The 24,615-nt window shown below is 47.6% G+C and overlaps 1 protein-coding gene across 1 annotated transcript; it reads right to left on the bottom strand.

The window, feature by feature from the left end:
• Positions 1–11,152: 11,152 nt before the first annotated feature.
• On the bottom strand, positions 11,153–22,527 carry LOC105496985 (putative killer cell immunoglobulin-like receptor-like protein KIR3DX1). Its single transcript, XM_011767622.3, has 9 exons — positions 22,494–22,527; positions 22,246–22,281; positions 21,311–21,589; positions 19,458–19,763; positions 17,860–18,159; positions 16,952–17,002; positions 12,986–13,111; positions 12,189–12,241; positions 11,153–12,081 (listed from the first exon to the last, which is right to left on the bottom strand). The coding sequence occupies exons 1-9, from the start codon at positions 22,525–22,527 to the stop codon at positions 11,890–11,892; spliced, it is 1,377 nt and encodes a 458-aa protein (XP_011765924.2). The 3' UTR covers positions 11,153–11,889.
• Between the last annotated feature and the right edge of the window lie 2,088 nt (positions 22,528–24,615).

Here is a 24,615-nt window from a genome sequence, read left to right as displayed (position 1 = left end):
CCATCCATCCCCTCACCCACCTCCCCACAATAGACCCCAGTGTGTGATGTTCCCCGCCCTGTGTCCAAGTGATCTCATTGTTCAATTCCCACCTGTGAGTGAGAACATGCAGTGTTTGGTTTTCTGTTCTTACAATACTTTGCTGAGAATGATGGTTTCCAGCTGCATCCATGTCCCTACAAAGGACACCAGCTCATCCTTTTTTATGGCTGCATAGCATTCCATGGTGTATCTGTGCCACACCCCTGGTGGGGAGACAGCGATGCAGCCCACCCCAGTGTGGACGTAGCAAGCCCAGGCTGGGCTCTCCCAGGCCACCTTACCCCCTGGGCCCTGTGAGTCACTCACCCACGAGATTGTATGAGTGTGTGTGCATGTTGTATGTGTGCATGTGTGTGCATGTGAGATTGTATGTGTGCATGTTGTATGTGCAAGTGTGTGAGATTTTGTGTGTGCATGTGTGTGAGTGTGAGGTTGTATGAGTGTGTGTGCATGTTGTGTGTGTGTGACTGTGTGTATGAGTGTGCATGTGCATATCTGTATGTGTGTGCATGTGTGATTGTGTGTGTATGTGAGTGTGAGATTGCATGAGTGTGTGTAAGTGTGCATGCTGTGTGTGCATGTGTGTGTGTGTGAGATTGTGTGTATGAGTGTGCATGTGCGTGTGTGTATGCGTGTGTGTGTGCATGTGTGTAGACGGCATGGCACAGATGGTCACGAGAGGTGCCTGGCTCTTCCACCACGTCACCGTGTTGTTGGGGAAACGCTGAGTCGAGGGCTCTCCGACAGCCAGCAGCAGCCTCCGAGATTCTGTAAAACCCTGCCCAGCCCCTCTCTGCTCAGGGCCAGGCAGCCTGGGCTGTGGCAGTGCCAAGGCCCTTGGATACATCCCCAGACTGCCTGGAAAAAAGATGTCCACTGGCGGGAAGAGACAGACAACGTTGGGTCCTAGCGACATAGCGCCCTGCAGCTTTAGTTCTTTAAAGGACATTCTGGTCCTGGCCGGGCGCGGTGGCTCAAGCCTGTAATCCCAGCACTTTGGGAGGCCGAGGAGGGCGGATCACGAGGTCAGGAGATCGAGACCATCCTGGCTAACACGGTGAAACCCCGTCTCTACTAAAAAATACAAAAAACTAGCCGGGCGAGGTGGCGGCGCCTGTGGTCCCAGCTACTCGGGAGGCTGAGGCAGGAGAATGGCGTGAACCCGGGAGGCGGAGCTTGCAGTGAGCCGAGATCCGGCCACTGCACTCCAGCCTGGGCGACAGCGCGAGACTCCGTCTCAAAAAAATAAATAAATAAAAATAAAAAAAATAAAGGACATTCTGGTCCTGTGGAGGATGGGACGGCCCTACGCAGGACCAGGACCCTCTGCTGTCCTCTCACCGCAGACCCGCACCCTGTCCCTTGTCCCTCAGAGTCAGGACGTGAGTGGGTGGGCATCTCTCAGTAGAGCCTGAGCTGCGGACGTGGACACAGCAGAGTCCACTGAGCATCATCAAACTGACGACCAGAATGAGTGACCGAGGCAAAAGTCTCAATCAACGGAGGCTTCTTCTTCTTCTTCTTCTTCTTCTTATTATTATTATTATTTGAGATGGAGTTTCACTGTTGTTGCCCAGGCTGGAGTGTAACGGCGCAATCTTGGCTCACTGCAACCTCCGCCTCAGGGAGTAATCCCAGCACTTTGGGAGATGAGGTGAGCAGATCACCTGAGGTCAGGAGTTCAAGACCAGCCTGGCCAACATAGTGAAACCCTGTCTCTAATAAAAGTACAAAAATTAGCCAGGCGCAGTGGCTCACACCTGTAATCCCAGCACTTTGGGAGGCCGAGGAGGGTGGATCACTTGCGGTCAGGAGTTCAAGACCAGCCTGGCCAACATGGTGAAACCCCATCTCTACTAAAAATACAAAAATTAGCTGGGCGTGGTGGCACATGCCTGTAATCCCAGGTACTCGGGAGGCTGAGGCAGGAGAATCGCTTGAATCTGGGATGCGGAGGTTACAACGAGCCGAGATTGTGCCAATGCGCTCCAGCCTGGGCAACAGAACGAGAGTCTGTCTCAGATAAACAACAACAACAACAACAACAAACCCAAAACATTACAAGCACCCATTATCCCAAATCTTCTTAGCAGATTCTCACAGCGCACCTTAGAGCTGGGGAGTAACCCAGCTTTTAAAGTTGAGATCATTGAGCCTCCACCCACTGAGGCTGGACTCCCAGACTCAGCGTTTTGTGAAGAGTTGTGGTTATGATTCCAGCACAGCCACGCACCTGGCTCCAAAGCCTGCACGGCCACAGCTGCAGCATTCCCCTGCCCTGGCCGCGTTTGTAGACAGCGCTCCAGGTGAAGAGTGCCTACAGCCAGGGCGGAAGCCCTGTTGGGTCAGGAGCACCGTCGCTCCATCAGAGTTCACCAGCAGCAACACCATGGACACACTCTCATTGCTGAAGTCCAGCCGTGATCGTGGGCAGACGCTTCTCAGCTTGTGTGAGCCCTGGGATTCCTGAGGTGGTTGCTTTGGAGCCTTTAGTCCAGCTTCTCCCTTGTTCCTGGGGAATGGTTGACCCCATGCCCTAACTCTGTCATTCTGGAAGTTGGAAGTTTCTACTTCACACAGTTAAAGATAAATTCTCTAAATATATAAACACCATGGCCCAATTCTTCTGGCAAAAACAAACAAGCACGCACACCCACAAACATCTTTCCAGACACGTAAGCAAAATCTGCAATTACACGCTCCTCGCGTGTTTATGCAGTGTAACCTTCATTTCCGGCAGGTCCTTGCTCCTGTGTTTCTCTGGGAGGCTTAAGGCAACATAAATTTATTCTCTCAGCGTTGTGAAGCTAAAAATCAAGGTGATGGCAGGGCCAGGGCCAGCGCTCTCTCTGGAGGCTGTCAGGGAGAACCCTCCCTTGCCCTTTCCAGCTCTGGGTGGCTGTTGACATTCCCTGTGGCTCCTTCAGACGGAGAGATTAACCGATGAACAGATCCACAGGAATACAGGTAAATAGGTAGGCAGGGAGGATAAATCAATGACTGAATTCACAAACTCTGCAGTATTTGACATGTCAGATTCCATGATTTTTCCTGTTTTCCAGCTAAGTTCCATGAGACCTGTAGACAGATTTATTGGTACAATTTAGTTGAGATAAGTTATCTGCCAGGAGGTGATGGATGGAGCTACAATATAATTACATATTTGACTAAGCGGCTCTTTAACTTGTAATTAAACCCTTTCAAAAATTTTTTTTAAAAAATGCATGTTAGACATTAAAATGACCATCTGATTCCTAAGCTGAGTTATAAGGTTGTTGAAAGAGAAGTGGATACAGGAATCCCAGGACATCACAAGGAGAGGCTGCTGGAAAGAAAACAGCTCTGAAAGAATGTATCGTATCTCTTTTAGGTCTTCAGAGTCTACGACGCTTTTGAGAGCATTTGTTGACAATATTTTTGCTGACAATGTTAATAACCTGTTAAAAGGTTATCCTTAGGAGAGATACTGAAGAAGTGGGTCTCCATATTCAAATGACCCAAAGAAACCCCAAGAGGAAGATTATTCATTAAAGTGGTATTTAGCATAATGCCGTTGAACCTGACTATATCTAGAAGACACACACACACACACACACATGCACACAAACTCAACCCGATGCACAACTAGTAAACAGCAAGCTCAACTTTCATGTGGTTTTACACTTCAATGCAGATACAGAGGTGTTTGTGGAAGGGATCTCTGTGGGTTTCCTGTGAATGCAGAGAAGGAACAGCTGTGTGTGTGTGTAATGAGCACTGTAATTTCTAAAAATATAACTCACTGTAGGCAAGGTATTTGAAGACTCACTGTCATTACAAAATGTTCCCAAATCTGGTGGCTCACACCTGTAGTCCCAGCACTTTGGGAGGCTGAGGCGGACAGATCACGAGATCAGGAGATCGAGACCATCTTGGCTAACACGGTGAAACCACATCTCTACTAAAAATAGAGAAAATTAGCCCGGCGTGGTGGCGGGCGCCTGTGGTCCCAGCTACTCGGGAGGCTGAGGCAGGAGAATGGCGTGAACCCGGGAGGCAGAGCTTGCAGTGAGCCGAGATCGTGGCATTGCACTCCAGCCTGGGCGACAGAGCGAGACTCCGTCTCAAAAAAAAAAAAAAAAAAAAGTTCCCCGATCTGCCTCTAATGATTAAACATGACTGAAGTCCTAGATTTGCACACACACTTCCCTGAAGCTTAGCATCACTCAGAGTTGCGAAGAGGCACATCAGGTAACCTGGGCGATTCACAGTGCGTGGTGGGCCTGAGACTAAGCTCAGGTATCTAAGCAGACTTAAATTAGGAACTTCGTCCTTCTTGCACAGGAAATTATGGTTTGGATGCTCAAATATTCTAAGTCAGAGAATGGGAAAGGAAAAAAAATGGGAAAATCGTCATGATTTTTTTTTTCATTTTTTTAATAATACTTTAAGTTCTAGGGTTAAGAAAATGTGGCACATATACACTATGGAATACCATGCAGTCGTGATATTTTTAAAAGTTAAAAATATCAACTCATTTTCTTTTTAAAAAATAATACAAGCTAGTAAACCACAAAAAAGCTCAACATAAAATAAAAGCAACCATCATGACTTGTATTTACTGAGTTGGTGGATAAGCAAGAATTAGGACCTGGCTCTGCGTAGCTGGGAATGGAGGTGCTGAGAAGAGAGGTGCACCGTGCCCATGGTCACCCCTGTCGTGCTCTGAACACCTGACGCTCCAGACTGGACCCAGCAGAAGAGACGCTGACGGAGAATCCCTGGATCACAGAGCATCATGGTGACCAGAAGCAGAACAGGAGACTCATCCGTCCTCAGAAGTGATTCACATGCAGCACGTGCCCTGGCCCACGTCCACAATCCAGAAACAGAACCAGAGACTCATCTGCCAGATGAATGTCCAAGGGGCTGCTCGGGGAAAGGCACTGAGGCTGTTCTGGGAAATATCAGGGGAACCCACCCCCAGTAGTTAACATGGGTTCTTTTCTATTTCCCTAAGCGTCTCAGCTGGTCTGAGAAATAAATGGAAAGAGTAAAAGAGAGAGAAATTTTAAAGTTGGGTGTCTGGGGGGAGACATCGCATGTCAGCAGGTTCTGTGATGCTCCCCGAGCCATAAAACCAGCAAGTTTTTATTAGCAATTTTCAAAAGGGGAGGGAGTGGGTCACAGAGATCACATCCTTCACAAGGTAATAAAATATCATAAAGCAAATGGAGGCAGGGTGAGATCTCAGGACCACAGGACAGAGTGAAATTAAAATTGCTAATGAAGTTTCGGGCACACATTATCATTGATAACATTTTATCAGGAGACAGGGTTTGAGAGAAGACAACCTGTCTGACCAAAATTTATTAGGTGGGAATTCCCTCCTCCTAGTAAGCCTGGGAGCGCTACAGGAGACTGGGGCTTATTTCATCCCTTTGGCTTCGACCATAAAAGACAGCCGCCTCCAAGGGCTATTCATAGACCTACCTTCAGGGTGCATTCTCTTTCTCAGGGATGTTCCTTGCTGAGAAAAACAATTCAGCAATATTTCTCCTATTTGCCTTTGAAAGAAGAGAAATATGGCTCTGTTCCATCCGGCTCACCGGCAGTCAGAGTCCAAAGTCTTATCTCCCTTGTTCCCTGAACATTGCTGTTATCCTGTTCTTTTTTCAAGGTGCCCAGATTTCATATTGTTCAAACACATATGCTCTACAAACAATTTGTGCAGTTAACGCAATCATCACAGGGTCCTGAGGCGACATAGATCCTCCTTATTTTACAAAGAAGATGACGGGATTAAGAGATTAAAGACAGGCATAGGAAATTACAAGGGTATTGATTGTGGAAGTGATAAGTGTCCACGAAATCTTCACAATTTATGTTCAGAGATTGCAGTAAAGACAGGTGTAAGAAATTATAAAAGTATTAATTTGGGGAACTAATAAATGTCCATGAAATCTTCACAATTTATGTTCTTCTGCCGTGACTTCAGTCGGTCCCTCCATTCGGGGTCCCCGACTTCCTGCAACAGGGAAACAAGTGAGATGCATGTGCACTGCGATCTCTATATGTGGCTCTTATGTGATGGGACAGAAGCTGATTGGTGTTGCTGCCTCAAGGTTGTCAGTGCCCTTGACTGGAGGACAAACACCAACCACACCATCCCTGGATGGACAGACAGGTATAAAGACACAGAGTATACAGGGGTTCTGCAGGAAGCATCTGCAGTTCACCTGGTTCAACAACCCCAGTTGCCCCACAGTTGAGACCAGCCTGGTTGGTATCATGCAGGTGACTAAGCCTTAAGAAATGTTGAAACTGGGCCAGGCACGGTGGCTCATGCCTGTAATCCCAGCACTTTGGGAGGCCGAGGTGGGTGGATCATAAGGTCAGGAGTTCAAGACCAGCCTGGCCAACATGGTGAAACCCCAGCTCTACTTAAAAAATACAAAAATTAGTCCAGCATGGTGGCATGCACCTGTAATCCCAGCTACTCAGGAGGCTGATAGAGGAGAATTGCCTGAACCCAGGAGGTAGAGGTTGCAGTGAGCTGAGATTGGGCCACTGCACTCCAGCCTGGCAATAGAGCGAGACTCTGTCTCAAAAAAAAAAAAAAGTTAAAATTGAAGCTGGAAGTCATCATTCTCAGCAAACTAACACAGGGACAGAAAACCAAACACCACATGTTCTCACTCATAAGTGGGAGGTGAACAATGAGAACACATGGACACAGGGAGGGGAACATCACAGACCCGGGCCTGTCAGGGGGTGAAGGGAAAGGGGAGAGAGAGCATTAGGACAAATAGCTAATGCATGCAGGGCTTAAAACCTACATGACAGGTTGAAGTGTGCAGCAAACCACCATGGTACGTGTATACCTATGCAACAAACCTGTACATTCTGCACATGTAGCCCAGAACTTAACGTAAAATAAATAAATAAAAGTACGACATGGGAGTTTTGAGAGAACTATTAATTTTTTGGTTATCTCAAATTTAAACCTGTCAAATGTTTGTCAAGAATTTGAAGTATTCAAAAACTAAAAGTAAAGACAGTAAACATAAAATCAAAAGGAAGTATAAAGGAACACGGAAAAATGGACAAACCGGGAGAGTAAGTGCAAACAGGCTGGGCACGGTGGCTCACGCCTGTAATCCCAGCACTTTGGGAGGCCGAGGCGGGCAAATCACGAGGTCAGGAGTTCAAGACCAGCCTGGCCAACAGTGTGAAACCCCCTATCTAGTAAAAATACAAAAATTAGCCGGGCATGGTGATACACACCTGTAATCCCAGACACTCAGGAGGCTGAGGCGGGAGAATCACTTGAACCCAGGAGGCGGAGGTTGCAGTGAACTAAGATAGCGCCATTGCACTCCAGCCTGGGCAACAAGAGCGAAACTCCATCCCCCCACCCCACAAAAAATGTTCGAACAATTCTCGTCCCAAATAATTATGAAATTTATAATTTCTCAGGGCACGTAAAGTTTCTTGATAGAAAGGAGAATGAAGAGCAAAACCCTCTTATGCATAGAAAGTTGGTTGATTCATTTTTCCACCAGATAAATGTTGAAGCCACACTAACTATGAAGTGTAGGAACATAGAATACTTGAATTATCTAATCAGGTCCCATTTATCATTGGTTGTAAATCACTTTTAAAAATGCTCACTTTTGACCAGGGCTTGGTGGCTCATGCCTGTAATCCCAGCACTTTGTGAGGCCGAGGTGGGTTGATCACCTGAGGTCAGGAGTTCGAGACCAGCCTGGCCAACATGGTGAAATCTCGTCTCTACTAAAAATACAAAGAGTAGCCAGGTGTGGTGATGGGTGCCTGTAATCTCAGTTACTTGGGAAGCTGAGGCAGGAGAATCACTTGAACCCGGGAGGTGGAGGTTGCAGTGAGCTGAGATCATGTCCCTGTACTCCAGCCTGGGCCACCAAGAGAGACTCCGAAAAAAAATATATATGTTTATACCACTCGCTTTCTGTTATTTTTGAGAGGATGGTTTACATCGTGGAAGCAAAATTAAATTCATTTCTGGCTCGCATAGTTTCCCTTTAGCATCAGTTGACTCTGCGGCATAACCGTCCCGTGTGCAGAGGCTCAGAGAGAAGACAGGTTTTGGTCTTTTACTTTTACCCAGCATATCAAAATGAGATTGCTGCAGGACCAACCTAGCTGTAGAATATGCAATAGTAAGTGTAGGGCCATCATGCAAATAGCGAGGCTGGGAGTGTGCCCGCCATTCACCCTCACATCCACTAACCAGCATTTGTCTCTTAGCCCACATATCCCAGACAGTGGAGGAAGCATGATCCTCCCTTTGGCCCAGGGAGACAGAGAAACTATTTCTGGGTAACATTAGAGGATCTCTGATGTTTGCTCCATGCTCTGCTCCCTGGAAGGGTTGAGTGTCCTCATCCCTCACCAGACCTGAGTTGCTGATACCTCCTATGGGCAGGATCCTTGGAGGATTGCTTGAGTCCCAGAGGTTAATCAGACTCAGTTCTGCCTCAAAAAGCTCACAGTCCCATCCTGGCCAACATGGTGAAACCCCATCTCTACTAAAAATGCAAAAATTAGCCAGGCGTGGTGGCACGCACCTGTAGTCCCAGCTACTCGGGAGGCTGAGGCAAGAGAATCTCTTGAACCTGGGAGGCGGAGGTTGCAGTGAGCTGAGGTCATGCCACTGCACTCCAGCCTGGAGACAGAGTGAGACTCCGTCAAAAAAACAAAAACAGAAACAAAAAACAAAACAAACAAACAAACAAAAACCCTTTGTCTTCACCTCTTTGTCGGAGTTTTGAGAGAACTACTAATTTTTTGGTTATCTCAAATTTAAACCTGTCAAATGCTTGTCAAGAATTTGAAGTATTCAAAAACTAAAAGTAAATACAGTAAACATAAAATCGAAAGCAAGTATAAAGGAACATGGAAAATGGACAAACCGGGAGAGTAAGTGCAGGCAGGCCGGGTGCGGTGTTTGGCTTGTTCCCTGCGTTTTGTAAGGTAAAGACATCTCACTACTGAGGTTAAATCCAAACGCTTTACTGTTGCTTAGAACCCCTCACATGGTAGGTAGCACAACAGGCTGACTCTAGCCAATAAGAACTTTACTGTACATTTTAAAATAAAAAAGCGTAATTGGGGCCAGGCACGGTGGCTCACACCTGTACTCCTAACACTTTGGGAGGCCGAGGCGGGCGGATCACCTGAACTCAGGAGTTTGAGACCAGGACAACATGGTGAAACTCCAACAAAACAACAACAACAACAAAAACCTCACAGTCCACACATGAAAGACCAGTGAGGATCAGGCAATAAAAACCCAGCCTATTGGTCACAGACACCGTGAGTCAATCAACCTCCTCACTTCGCCTGTGCGATAAAGACGTGTGTATGAAGGTGGATGTCTGCACTGAGATGCTCAAGAAATGGAGAAAATTACCAGGTGAAGAAACAGCACATGACAATTCCACGAGCTAACGACAGCTCGTTGCAGGCAGCAGTTTGCAAATTGCTCCGGGTAGGTGCCAATTCAAGTAGAAAGAAACAGAATAAAGGCTCCGAGGTCATCAGAAAGCAGCTTCCAGAGCGTGTTCTGTGCAGAGAATAGATGTGTGCTTTCTCTCCATGTGAAATCAGGGGACAAGAAAAGGTGCACATAGGAGGTTGGCGTGAGCATCCGTGTGAACAGACCACCAGCAGACTCTGTGTGAGCAACAGGGCTGTTTAGTTCACCTGGATGCGGGCGGGCTGAGTCCGAAAAGAGAGTCAGCAAAGGAGGGTGGGATTATCATTAGTTCTTATAGGTTTGAGATGGGCGTACGAAGTACCTTCTCAAGGACCTCAAGGACCGGGAGAATATTACAAAGTACCTTCCTAAGAGTGGGGCAGGATATATCCTATCAGTTAGGGTGGGGCAGGAACAAATCACAATGGTAGAACGTCGTCAGTTAAGGCTATTTTCACTTATTTTGTGGCTCTTCAGTTGCTTCAGGCCATCTGGATGTACACGTGCAGGTCACAGGGGATATGATGGCTTAGCTTGGGCTCAGAGGCCCGACAGAGGTGACCTTCTCAGAGTTTAGGAGAAAATCTCTGTGGCAGAAATTTGCATGAGGATAAGAGGTGATAAGACCCTCCACGAGAGAATCCTGCTCGTTCCCCGCGTTCCGTGAGATAAAGACATCTCACCACTGTTAAATATTATCGTTTTGTTACATTAGGTCTCTTCCAGGAGCCTGCACTGCATGAGAAAACAGCCTTTGCATCTTCAAATTTGCGCCTTTAATCTAGAACAGCTATAATCTAGAACAGCTAGAACTTCCTCTGACAAGGAAAACATGTGTATTCATGCTGTTCTCTCCGACAGCCAGCAGCCACACATGGCTCTGAGAACTCAAACGGTGGCCATGTGGCTGAGGAACTGAATTTTAAACTTCATGGAATTTGATCTATTCTAAGTTAAAAAGCCATATTTGGCTAGTATACGTATGTAGCAAACCTGCACGTTCTGCACATGTATCCCAGAACTCAAAGTAAAATAAATAAATAAGTGTACAACATGGGAGTTTTGAGAGAACTGTTAATTTTTTGGTTATCTCAAATTTAAACACGTCAAATGCTTGTCAAGAATTTGAAGTATTCAAAAACTTCAAGTATTGTCAAATTTAAACACGTCCAATGCTTGTCAAGAATTTGAAGTATTCAAAAACTTCACCGTATTAGGTGACTCAGATACTGAATACACTTCATCTCTGCAACATGTTATTGAGTAATCGCAAAGATATAGAATCAACCCAAATGCCCATCAATGATAGATAGGATAAAGGAAAGGTGAGGCCGGGCGCGGTGGCTCACGCCTGTAATCCCAGCACTTTGGGAGGCCGAGGCGGGCGGATCACAAGGTCAGGAGATCGAGACCATGGTGAAACCCCGTCTCTACTAAAAATACAAAAAATTAGCCAGGCGCGGTTGTGGGCGCCTGTAGTCCCAGCTACTCGGGAGGCTGAGGCAGGAGAATGGCGTGAACCCGGGAGGCGGAGCTTGCAGTGAGCCGAGATCGCGCCACTGCACTCCAGCCTGGGCGACAGAGCGAGACTCCGTCTCAAAAAAAAAAAAAACAAAAAAGGTGGTACATATACACCATAGAATACTACGCAGTCATTAAAAGGAATGAGATCATATCATTTGCAGAGGCATGGATGAAGCTGGAAGACATTATCCGCAGCAAACTAATGCAGGAACAGAAAACCAGACACCGCGTGTTTTCGCTTATAAGTGGGAGTTGAACAATGAGAACACATGGACACAGGGAGGGGAACACACTCACTGGGGCCTGTCAGAGGAGGGCAGGGGGTACGGAGAGCATTAGGGAAAAGAGAATGCCTGCTGGGCTTAATAGCTAGGTGAGGGATTGATAGATGCAGCAAACCACCATGGCACACGTTTACCTATGAAACAAACCTGCACCTCCTGCACACGGACCCCAGAACCTTTTTAAAAATTTTAAAAAAAGAAAAACAAAAACCTTATTGAGGAATTTAGAGATTAAACTGGCTGAGCGTATACGTCGGTTTTCCAGAAGCAGGTCTGTAGAATTTCAGAATAAGTCAGATGATATTAATGAGATATCCAGGATGAGTGTGTGGGTGTAGTCAAAACACCTTAAATGGCTGGAAGTTCAAAATAGGATCATAGAATGGCTAGTTGTCTGCTCAGCTGTGCTGGAATTTAAGATAATCCCGCAAGCATTCAGACACTGCTGTTGCCAGCTTGGAGGTGTCAAGATGGTACCAGAGGGAGGATGAATGTCCGTGGAGAACAATCCTCCTGGGAATAGATCCAGGTCCTTGCGTATTAATGACCTCTGTGGCAAAGACTGGGGGCAGCTCTGGCCTCAGCCTGGGCTTGGTGGACGGTGACGTAGATACTGGGATCCTCCGAGAGGTACTTGGGACACGGGGAGGCAGGAGTGAGTCCTGTCTGGGAGACGGTCTGGTGGTTCAACTGGGCATACATCACCTCCTGCGTCTCTTCCGCTGCAGGGCCCTGAGAGGATGAAGGTGAAAAGAGGAGCACATTTAGTAACTGAAGGCAGGGCACTGGGAATGTGGGGGGATGAAGCTGTGACGATGGTTTGGACTGGAAGAACTCACCCCTTCATCCATCCGGTGGCCTTCCATGGGCTCTGTGTTTGCCATGGTGGTGTCTGTGGGGTGAAAAAGGAAGTCTTGGCCGGGCGCGGTGGCTCAAGCCTGTAATCCCAGCACTTTGGGAGGCCGAGGCGGGTGGATCACGAGGTCAGGAGATCGAGACCATCCTGGCTAACACGGTGAAACCCCGTCTCTACTAAAAATACAAAAAACTAGCCGGGCGAGGTGGCGGGCGCCTGTAGTCTCAGCTACTCGGGAGGCTGAGGCAGGAGAATGGCGTGAACCCGGGAGGCGGAGCTTGCAGTGAGCCGAGATCACGCCACTGCACTCCAGCCTGGGAGACACAGCGAGACTCCGTCTCAAAAAAAAAAAAAAAAAAAAAAAAGAAAAAGGAAGTCTTCCAGACCTTCACATCAGAGGTGGCAATACCAAGGCCAAAACAAGATGAGGGCGTGCCTGAGGCTGCAGCGTGATGCAGCCTCCCCCACTAAATTCAGAGAACTACCCATCAGCAACCCTGGGGCAATCTTGACTGCCCCAGGACCACTCCCATCGATGGCCCCCATCCTTCTGCCTCTCTCATGGACCGTCTCCTGCAGGTCAGTGGCCTCCCTAGAGGTGAGGTGGAGGTAGGGGAGGGGTTGCGGTGATTGGTCAGTGAAGGGAAGCAGAAGGGTTTCTCCCTCAAGAACCTCAATGGAAACACAGATCAACCCACAGGAGGTGAAGAGCCCTCTCTGTGCCCCGGTCCTATCCCCACGAGGCTCACATGATAAGGTCCTCCCCTCCCTGAGACTTACAATATTTTATGTAACACCTGAAACCGATAAAAGCAGAGAGGCACACGCCAATGGAGATGATGGCTACTGAGAGTCCAATGAGGATATTCAGGTTGTTGCTGGACTGTCCTTGAGGAAGATGTATGTCTGTTAAGAAGCAAATGATAAACCCTCTCATTGACTGTTTTGTGCCAATACATACTGAACGCACGACATGCTTTATCTGAAGCTCTTCCAAGATCCCTACACCCAAACAGTTACTTTCTCCATTTTCCATCACTTACAAAAAATTCCAAGAGAAGTGAAGACACGTGTCCAAATCAAAGGGCCGGTAAGAGAGATGTGGAGGCCGGGCATGGTGGTTCACACCTGTAATCCCAGCACTCTGGGAGGGCCGAGAAGGGTGGATCACCTGAGGTCAGGAGTTCGACACCAGCCTAACCAACATGGCAAAACCCCGTCTCTACTAAAAATACAAAAATTAGCCAGGCATGGTGGTGCGCGCCTGTGATCCCAGCTACTCAGAAGGCTGAGGCAGGAGAATCGCTTGAACCCAGGAGGCGGAGGTTGCAGTGAGCCAAGATTGCACCACTGCACTCCAGGCTGGGTGACAGAGCAAGACTCCATCTAAAAAAAAAAAAAAAAAAAAAAAAAAGAGAGAGACCTGGAGGTCTGAACCCAGGCCTACCAGGCTCCAGTGTTCCTCCCCCTCCAACTTCCTCATGAGACAAGACAATTTGCTTTTGCATGACAAAGGAAACCCTCTGCATGTACCATAGCTGAACCCTGTTTCCCCCATCCCTCCTCAGCCCAGGACAAATGCACTTTCTGAGAATGGAGATAGAGGTGGCCAGAGGATGACTCTCATGCCGGTGTCTGAGAATTGAACTTGCTCCAAAGAATGTTGGTGCTTTTCTGAGTAATGAGTAAGAGCCGGCAGGTGGAGGATTTGGGAGAGAAAAAGGGGAGCGGGCACAGGGTATGTCACATAGGAGCACATCCTCCGTACCAGGACCCAGGCTGAGGGGTGGGAGAACTTCCACATGTGTGGACATGTCTCATCCTCATTCTCTCCTCCATGATATAGTCCTTGAAAGAGAAAGGACTGTAGCCAGCCACACTCTTGGGCTCAATTGATGGCTCTGTTATTTCTAGACATTCAACTTGGGAAGCTTTTCTTTCTTCTCTTTCCTACTTTTTTTTTTTTTTTTTTCCATAAAGAGAGAGGCATCATTGGCCCAATATTCTATCCAAGAACTTGGATGCTTTGGCCAGGTGCTGTGGCTCATGCCTGTAATCCCAGCATGTTGGGAGGCCGCGGCGGGTGGATCACCTGAAGTCAGGAGTTTGAGACCAGCCTGATCAACATGGCGAAACCCTGTCTCTACTAAAAATACAAAAATTAGCTGGGCATGGTGGCAGGTGCCTGTAGTCCCAGCTACTCAGGAGACTGAGGCAGGAGAATCACTTGAACCCAGGAGGCAGAGACTGCGGTGAGCTGAGATCACACCATTGCACTCCAGCCTGGGCAACAAAGCAAGATTCCGTCTCAAAAAAAAAAAAAAAAGAGCTGGGCACAGAGGCTCACACCTGTAATCCCAGCACTTTGGGAAGCCAAGGCGGGTGGATCACGAGGTCAAGAGATCAAAACCATCCTGGTCAACATGGTGAAACCCTGTCTCTACTAAAAATACAAAAATTAGCTGGACGTGGTTGTAGGTGCCTGTAATCCCAGCTACTCAGAAGCCTGAGGAAAGAGAATCACTTGAACCCAGGAGGCAGATGTTGCAGTGAGCTGGGATGGCACCAGTGCACTCCAGCCTGCAGACAGAGTGAGACTCCGGAAAAAAAAAACAAAAAAAACCTTTGTCTTCGCCTCTTTGTTGGAATAAAATCCAAAGTCTTTACTGTTGCTTAGAAACCCTCACATGGTAGCACACAACAGGCTGACTCTAGTCAATAAGAACTTTACTGTGCATTTTAAAATAAAAAGCATAATTGGAGCCAGGCATGGTGGCTCACACCTGTATTCCTAACACTTTGGGAAGCCAAGGTGGGCAGATCACCTGAGCTTAGGAGTTTGAGACCAGCCTGGACAACATGTTGAAATCCTGTCTCTACTAAAATACAAAAACTTAGCCAGGCATGGTGGTGCACGCCTGTTAATCCCAACTACTGAGGAGGCTGAGGCAGGAGAATCGCTTGAACCCAGGAGGCAGAGGTTGCAGTGAGCCGAGATCGCGCCACCGCACTCCAGCCTGGGTGACAGAGCAAGATTCTGTCTTTAAAAAAAAAAAAAAAAAAAAAAAAGGCATAATTAAATTGTTTGTAACTTAAAGGAGAAATGCTTGAGGGAATGGATGCCTTATCCTCTATGATATGTGTATTTCACATTTCATGCCTGTATCAAAACATCTCATGCACCTGATAAATATACACAGCTACTATGTACCCACAAACATTAAACATTTTAAAAACGAGAAACCTTCACATAAGTTGGCACCTGTCCACCTCTTTCAGCTCCACCCCCCGTCCCCCAGCGTGTCAGCCTCACTGGTGCTGTGAACACACACAAGCCGTTGCCATGTTGATTTTTTTTTTTTTTTTTTAGATGGAGTCTCGTTCTGTCACCCAGGCTGGAGTGCAGTGGCATGATCTTGGCTCACTGCAAGCTCCGCCTCCCGGGTTCAAGCGATTCTCCTGCCTCAGCCTCCGGAGTCGCTGGGACTACAGGCGCCCGCCACCACGCCCAGCTAATTTTTGTATTTTCTGTAGAGACGGGGTTTTACCATGTTGACCAGGATGGTCTCAATCTCTTGACCTTGTGATCTGCCCGCCTCAGCCTCCCAAAGTGCTGGGATTACAGGTGTGAGCCACCACGCCCAGCCCTGCCATGTTGAGTTTATGGCACCACTGTCCTACCTGCTGGGAATGTCCTTCCATCAATCCTTCCAACACTGGCTGTCCTTGTCATCAGGATCACACCTTAAATGTCACTTCCTTGAGTGACAAAGAGTCTTCCCTTCCACCACTCTAAAGGATCCACTTAAGCTTTCTGTCACACGACTCTATCTTAACAAATACAAAATTAATGAATCTGAATAAATCAGTTCACACGTCTATTCATTATAATTTTTCTCCTCCCTGCCACACATCACTGGAGTATGATAACCTGAACACAGGATCTGTTGAATATTCAGATCGTAGGACATTAGAAGATGGACAATAAGGCTGGGTGCGGTGGCTCATGCCTGTAATCCTAGCACCTTGGGAGGCCAAGGCAGACGGATCACTTGAGGTCAGGAGTTCGAGACCAGCCTGGGCAACATGGCAAAACCCTGACTCCACCAAAAATACAGAAAGTAGCCAGGTGTGGTGGCAGGCACCTGTAATCCCAGCTACTCGGGAGGTTGAGGCAGGAGAATTGCTTGAACCCGGGAGACAGAGGTTGCAGTGAGCTGAGATTGAGCCACCGCATTCCAGCCTGGGCGACAAAGCGAGACTCCATCTCAAACAACAACAACAACAACAAAAAGATAGACAATAAATATTTAATATGGTCTTTTAAATCCTTCCCGTCTTCCAGCATTTTCATGTTCACAGACCTCCCTGGCGGAATGAGAAGCATTGCTTTTCAGCAGGCGTCAGGCCGCTCTGACCTCTTCCTCCCCTGTGGACAAGGCCTCAGCCCCAAAGCATCTGAAGCTGAAAGGCCTTACAGATCCCCACACTGACCACAGTCTTAGATGTGGATGGGGAATCTGGGGACCTGGGAGGGGCTGCCTAGCCCGGGGTCATGGAGCTGAGGCTGAAAAGCCTTACAGATCCCCGCACTGACCACAGTTTCAGATGTGGATGGGGAATCTGGGGACCTGGGAGGGGCTGCCTAGCCCAGGGTCCTGGAGCTGGGAGGTGGCACAGCTTTCATTCACACAGGTGCCTTCTGTCTCTGCAGGGACTCAGACACTAGCAGAGTCATTTGCTTACCAGATTCAGGGGTGGATTCCATGAATGACAGAGGAGTACTCTTAGTGTTTTCTAGGAAAAAAAAAAAAAAAAAAAAAGGCAGAGAAGGGGTGAGCAAGAGTCATTGATTGCCCCATTAAAGTAGGATCATTTTCTTTTTCTTTTTCTTTTCTTTTTGAGACAGACTCTCGCTGTGTCGCCCAGGCTGGAGTGCAGTGGTGCCATCTTGTCTCACTGCACCCTCCGCCTCCCGGGTTCAAGCCATTCTCCTGCCTCGGCCTCTCGAGCAGTAGAACCATTTTCTTTGGAGGGTTGGTCCCTACACACCCCCTACTCTGTCATCCACCTAAAGACTAATGGGGGTCCTGGGGTCTCTTCCTTGGAATCTCTGTGGGGCAATTCCTTCCCTGAGATGGGAAGGTGATAAGGAGATGCTTGGTGGTATCAACAGACATTGTCTCCCATCAGGATGATAAATATCCACGTTCCCCGGCAGGGAAATCTCCCTGAGGTAAGGGGTCAGGAGGGGCTTTGGAGAAGTGGAAAAGGGTGAGAGGCTGAGGCAACCTCTTATCTCCATGAACCACATCTGGCCTCGCCTCCCCCTGTGTTTGTCCCGACCTCTTTCTTCACACAGGAGGTGGTGGAGGGTGTGGAGCTGCCCAGTCTTCCACCCTACACCCTGACAGCCCCGTCATGCTCAGTTTCTTTTTTCCTGCGTTTTTTTCTGTATTTTTCTGGTTTTTTTTCCTGTATTTTTTATCCGTTTTTTTTTTTTCCTGTATTTTTTCCTTCTTTTTTCCTGTATTTTTCACTGTCTCATTTTATCCAATATACCTAATACCCCCATGTTCCCAGCAGGATGCCCCTCAGGTGTGGTTCTGTGATCTAGTGGGCACCAGAGCGTGCAGCCGGCATGGACTCCTCACCTGTGACGCAAAGGTGCAGGGGGTCACTGGGGGCTGACCACTCATAGGGAGAGTCATTGAAAGAACCATAGCATCTATAGGTCCCACCGGGGACTGGCGTTGCGGGGCCCACAGAAAAGTGGGCCTGGGATGCTCCACTGTGACTCTGCCCTCCACTGAGCCACTGTCCATGAGCAACCCCGTCTCTGAACAAGTGGTACCGGTCAAATGAGATTTCAGAGCTGCAGAAGAAGTTCAGCTTCTGTCCCAACCTCATCATGGGGTCCACCTGGGTGGAGAGAGAAGGCTTTTTGTATTTTCCTAGGAGAAAAAGAGGTGGATTTTAGAACACACTCCTGAGTGCGTGAACAAAGTAATCTCTCTCCCTCTTTTTTTTTTTTTTTTCCTGAGACAGAGTTTCACTCTTGTATCCCAGGCTGGAGTGCAGTGGCGTGATCTCAGCTCACTGCAACCTCAGCATCCTGGGTTCAAGTGATTCTCCTGCCTCAGCCTCCTGAGTGGCTGGGATTACAGGCGTGCACCACCACACGCAGTTAATTTTTGTATTTTTAGTAGAGACGGGGTTTCACCATGTTGGTCAGGCTGGTCTCGAACTCCTGACCTTGTGATCCACCCACCTCAGCCTCCCAAAGTGCTGGGATTATAGGCGTGAGCCACCACGCCCAGCCTCGTTGTTCTTATCTTGGCAGCAGATTCCGAATGTCAGCTGTTGCCTCTGTCAATCTCATGTTCCTCTGTAGGGTCCTGAGTCAGCCTATGTCTGTGTCTTTTTACTTCCCCTGCATTTCATTGGTTCTCCATTGATTCTCCACTCTCCCTATGTGTGGTCAGCCCCCAGTGACCCCCTGCACCTTTTGCATCACAGGTGAGGAGTCCATGCCAGCTGCACGCTCTGGTGCCCACTAGATGACAGAGCCACACCTGAGGGGCGTCCCTCTGGGGACACGGGGGTATTAGGTATTCTGGATAAAATGAAACAGTGAAAAATACACACAGGAAAAAAGAAGCTGAGCATGATGGGGCTGTCAGGGTGTAGGGTGGTAGACGGGACAGCTCCACACCCTCCGCCACCTCCTGTATGAAGAAAGAGGTCAGGACAAACCCAGGGGGAGGTGAGGCCAGATGTAGTCGCTGTGGCTGTGTCCCTGTGGCTTGCCGCCCCTAGAAGCCATATGAGATGTAGGTTTCTCCTGGAAAATGGAAATTACTCTGTGCTTTGAGAACTTTCAGAAAACACAGTGCTGGTCTTGGGTTCCCCGACACAGGGCTATGGGGTTATGAGTCTCACTATTTTTCAATTGTGTGTTGAAAAATATAAGAATCTCGGGAGGATCAGAAGGAACCTCACAGGCTCCTGCAGGGAGCGACTGGCTGTACTCCCAAGCCCAAGGAGTTAGACGTGATGACTTGTTGGGGAGCGTGGAAGTGACCCCTCCTCCCTCTTTAGGCGGTAAAACATATTAAACCCCTTTGCTGAGCCCTTCCTCACACTCCCTCTGTTCCTTTTTTTCTCTTCCTCTACTGAGGTTTGATTAACAACCGCATTACATGAAGCTCCCAGGGCCCCAACGGACCACGGACGGTCCAGCCACACTCACCTGTGATCACAATATCCAGGGGGTCACTGGGAGCCGACCACTCATAGGGGGAGTGATTGAAAGAACCACAGCATCTGTAGGTTCCTGCATGGGCAGGCGTTATAGGACCCATGGAAAAGACAGCCTGGACGTAGTGGCTCCCAGCCTCCATCCCCTCGTCAAGCTGCTGAGAGTGCTGCGTGTGCTCCTCTTTGTATAAGACAAATTCATCGAAGGCCAGTGGTGAGCGACAGCGCAGGCTCACCCTGGCTCCTGTGTGCACCAGGGAGCTTGGGTGCGCTGAGATGGAGGGTTTGGTGAACAAGCCTGAGAGCAAAGATGGAGGAGTTCACATGAGTCTCCTTTCTCACCCCTCGCCTGAGACCTCAGGGTGAAGCTCTCCCTCATCACCCCCAAAGCCCACTGGCATCCTTCCTGTTGGTGTGCTTGCATTGTGCGTGCATGTTCTCTCTGCGCAGATCCCCATTGTCCGGCTTGAAGCCGTAGGAGATGTGTGGTTCTCCTGGAAAATGGGAATTACTCTGTGCTTTGAGAACCTTCAGAAAACACAGTGCTGGACTTAGGTTTCCTGGCATGGGACTGTGAGGTTGTGAGGCTATTTTTCAATTCTGCATATTGAAAAATACAAGAATCTCTGGAGGATCAGAAGGAACCTCACAGGCTCACACTGAAGGAAACAACTGGTTTTGCCCCAAAATCCAAGAGGTTATACATGACTACTTATTGGGGAGGGTGGCAGTGACTCCTTTTCCCTATTTGGGCAGAAGGACATGGTAAACTCCTTTGCTGGGCAGCCCTTCACCGTTCCAGTCTCCATTCAGATCCTCCAGGAGCCTGGATCTCCCTACCTCACACCGACTTGCTTTCCCTGCTTTCTTGGTGGAAAGACCCAATCTCTGCTCTGTTGCTTCTGAGCTCCTCGAATGTGGGACCGCCAAATTAAAATACACGCATTGTCAATGTTGTAAAGTGGTTATACAGTAAAACTGAAACGTTTGCTCTGTTATTTTCAAAGTTGCAAATTAATGACTTGCAAATGGAGAACTATTTTCAAGTTCTTCAATTTTTCTCCCATGCTTCAAGAAGTTAACAACAACAAAAAATGATGTTGCATTATTAACACAGAACAGACCGTGCCAATCCTCATTCTTGATGTCTTCTCTGAAATCCTTCTTGACTCATGGTTCAAGACACAGATCTCTATCTTTCTCTTCCGGAAAACTCTACTCTCTCTCTCTCTCTTTGTGTATATTTACATACATATGTAAAATCTGAACAACTCCACACCCTCCCTTCCCTGCTTTACAGGATGAGCAGGGGCGACTCCACGGGATGAGTCTCTAACTCCCCGTGAGACACTGCACATCCATGAGAGAGAAGGGATGAGTGTCAGGAGACCGGGAAGGAGGACGAGAGGAATGGGTGCATTTCCCAATCCACGTCCCACTGAGTCACTGGACTCATCTCCCAAGGGAAGTGTCACTTCCCCAAGCCTCTGGCTCCTTCAAGGCAAGGTAATGACTTCCCTGAGGGAAACACTGGTGCTGGGGTCAGGCAACATGGCTCCTCCCTGGACCCATCCTGCTGGAGTTGATACCAGCACCCTGCGTCTGCTACTCCCCAGGCAGATTCTCCCGCTGCTCGGCCTCGGCTTCCTCCCTCCTCCTCCTCCACCTGGGTACCTGATTCCTCACAGGAAATGCCCTCTCTTTAAATTCTCAGGACGGCTTCTGTGTCCACAGTTAGTGCATGACCAGCAATCCCACAATAACTCTCTGGCTTCACTGGGTGTGGACTCTGGGAAGGGCCATCTGGACACCAGGTGGATGTGGGGTGGGCTGGACTTCTCCTACCTGTGACGATGATCTTCAGGGATTTGCTCCCAGCTGACTGTTTTGAGGTGTGCTTGTAAATTCCAGCACATCTGTAGGTCCCTGCGTGTCCTGGGGTCACAGGGTTGATGGTGACGTGGTTGGAAAGGCCAGTGTACGACTTACGGATTTGGCTCCCTGTTGTTTGGAATATTGTGAACATGACAAACTGAAGACGGGAACGACAGGAGAGAGTCACACGTCCTCCTAGGGGAACCCGAGGGCTCGGCCAGGCTGACAGGGAGAATTCGTCCTGAGCACCTGGAAGAGGAGGAGGCACAACCTAGAGAGGGAAACGTGGAGCCCCCTGTCTCCCACTGTCCTTGCGGGCTTTTCCTTCTTCACTTTGTTCTGGTTTGCCGCGTAACATGGGGTCCCCTGATGCCCTGGGATACCTGGTAGTGAGCCAGGGACACAGCCCACCCCAGAGTGGACATGGAAGGTTTCCCCAGAACAACATTCTCCTAAGCATGATGATACAGTATTGAGCAAAGTTGCTCCTAGTTCTTGTCTACAACAAGAAATCTGTGCATGGAGGAGAAGGAGGAAATTTACCGGATTCAAGCAATACGTAAAACATATCAACTCATTTAACAATTGCCAACACAAGTGCCCGGCATGGGTCCCCCGCCTCCCGACAGAGAGTACTCCTACCCACCCCTAGACACGCCGGATTCTGAGCATCACAGGCTCCTTCAGAAGATTGGATGAGCCCGAGGGGCTGCCCTTGGAGGGTTTCTAGAACAAAATGGAAATTGGGGTCTCCAGAGGACCCCCTTCCTGTGATCCCAGTGCTCAATGCAAAGCCCCCACCCCCCATGTCATCTGCATCATCCTGACTTCGTGTCCTCCCTCCCTGCCTGGAGAATCATTTGTGTTTGGCCAACACAGCATCCTAGGACTGAGATAGGACTCACCCACATGTGTGCAGATCTTCTGGTTCAGACAGAATCCTGGGCAAAAAAAAAAAAAAAGAGAGAGAGAGAGAAATAGCTTGTCTTCACATGAATCCTGCCCTCCTTGTGACTGGGTTTGTCAGCTTAGCCTGGATTCAGAGGGTGGATGAGCCTGCTTCCCACCCGCAGCCCCAGGTTGTGGAGAGGCCGGGTCTTCAAGAGAGCATTTTCCATCCCTACCCTGTCCGCTTTTCCCTTCCAGGACTTACCCAGACACAGGAGGGTGATGAGTTTGGGGGCCATGGTACCACTTCTCTTGGGCAGGACACAGGGGTTGAGCTAAATTGGAAAATGAACAGGATGTGGTAACCATGGTTCCGGTTTCAGTATGCAGAGTTTAGAGGGTGACCACCACACAGGAAGATGACCAGCTCTCACCCTAAACATAGCGGGTGACACAGGAAACTTGCAGATGGTATTTTTGGTTCAAGAGCCCCTAACAAAGGCCTGCCATGAACCTCAGCACCGACCAATCGATAACGTCTGAATTTCAAGTTTAATTTTTCTATGTGAAAAATTGTAAAATGATATCTTAATATCTTATTGCCTTTTTCGAGAACTATGCATGATTCGGTTTCTGTGATGCAACGTTCTCCTGCCAAATTAAAATAGACGCATGGTCAATGTAAAACGGTTGTACAGTAAAACTGAAATGTTTATCCTGCTATTTTCAAAGTTGCAAATTAATTACTTGCAAATTGAGAACGATTTTCAGGTTCTTCAATTTTTCTCCTATGCTTCAAGAAGTTAACAAGAAAAATTGATTTTGCATTATCAACACAGAAGCGAGCATGAAAATCCTCGTTCTTGATGTTTTCTCTGAAATCCTTCCTTGACTCACAGTTCAAGACACAGATCTCTATCTTTCTCTTCCAGAAAACTCTACTCTGTGTGTGTGTGTGTATATTTACATACATATACAAACTGTAAATAACACAAACATATGTGTATATAATGCTGAAGGTTCTCCCCAAAAGCCAATTCATATTATTAAAAAATTAGTAAGATTAACAAGAGAAAAAGCCCTGTGAAATCCACACTGAAAAAAAAAAACAGCATATTCACAAAAATAGTATCAACTCATGCTTTGTCTCTCATCTGGCCCAGAACTTCCCAACGTATGAAAACAACACACACACAATTTTGGATCTTTTCTGTGTCATTTTTGTAAATATGTGTCTTCCATATCACAGCTATCATCTGGTAATATTTGTGTGTGTATGTATGTACATTTTTACATTTTAAATATAGAACAAAAGGATAGTTTGTTTTGTGTTTTTTATTGTAAAATGATACCGCTATGCTCCTAATGCTCTGCATAGCTCTTGTTTATTCACCAACAGACAGACTGCAGTAAATCGCTTGCATATTCCTCAATGTATTTGTCCCTTTGGGCGATGTATGTTTTCACCAGGCATTTTGTTTTTTGGAGCAATGTTGGCCGGAGCATTCTTGCCTGTGTGTCCTTTGTTTTACGAGTGAGTTTCCCTGAGTACACACCCCAGGGTGGGACTGCACACACGGGGACTGTCAAGGTAAAAATAAACTGACAAGAACACATTTTTTCCAGAGCGATGACCTCAAAACTGCCAGCAACAGTTGTCAGATTCTGGTGTTTTTTCCACTTCTCAGAAAATACCTGATTACAGATGACAGAGGATGAACTTGATGTTAACATTTACTTAAGTATATTCTACAATAGAAAAATATGTTGAATAAATGCTGTGATATAAATATCTGTACCTGTAAGCAAATGTATCACCTATGAGAAATAATTTTTACAAATCAGTGACGCCATTTATTAAACATTGCGCTATGTTTCATAAAATGTGTTATAATTGATTGACTTGGAAGTGAGATTTGCAAAGTTCAAGACCTCAGTAGCAGACAGTTACCCTCCGAGCAAACACACGGGACAAATACCCGCTTGAAAATATGAAGCATGCATTGGTTAAAAATGAGAAGAACTTGTTAATTTAACGTTGCTAAATGTACTTTACGGTGTTTATGGGTTTCTTCCCAGGAAGACAGCTCAGCAGTGTTCACACATTGGAAGGAGGCCAACGACTTTGCGAAGTAAACTCTTTTAATCCAGTGCAATTTTTACACAGTACAAATTAAAGTTCTAAGAAGTAAGCGTACACTGGACTGTGGGAACAACACACAGCACAGTTAACAGCAGAGGGGCCACGGCCTTTGAAGAGGGAAAATTTGAACACTGATAACTTTAAAAGTTTGGCTCCTTGAAGGTGAGGGTTAAATGTATGTAAATTTCCAAACGTTCCGTGAAATTGGAAATTTTTGATTTTATGTTAAAGAATGTGATTCTGT

Source organism: Macaca nemestrina, chromosome 20, assembly GCF_043159975.1.
Source record: "Macaca nemestrina isolate mMacNem1 chromosome 20, mMacNem.hap1, whole genome shotgun sequence".
Classification (NCBI taxonomy): domain Eukaryota; kingdom Metazoa; phylum Chordata; class Mammalia; order Primates; family Cercopithecidae; genus Macaca; species Macaca nemestrina.
This window is presented reverse-complemented; position numbering and strand designations above follow the sequence as displayed.

What these genes read in the sequence shown, in the direction of transcription:
- LOC105496985 (XM_011767622.3), bottom strand. Translation starts at nt 22,527, where the DNA reads ATGGCCCCCAAACTCATCACCCTCCTGTGTCTGG. An exon ending in CCTGAAGATCATCGTCACAG is followed by an intron (nt 19,764 to 21,310) that starts GTAGGAGAAGTC and finishes CTTTGCTCTCAG; the next exon opens with GCTTGTTCACCAAACCCTCC. An exon ending in CAGGTGTTACATAAAATATT is followed by an intron (nt 12,242 to 12,985) that starts GTAAGTCTCAGG and finishes TTCACCCCACAG; the next exon opens with ACACCACCATGGCAAACACA.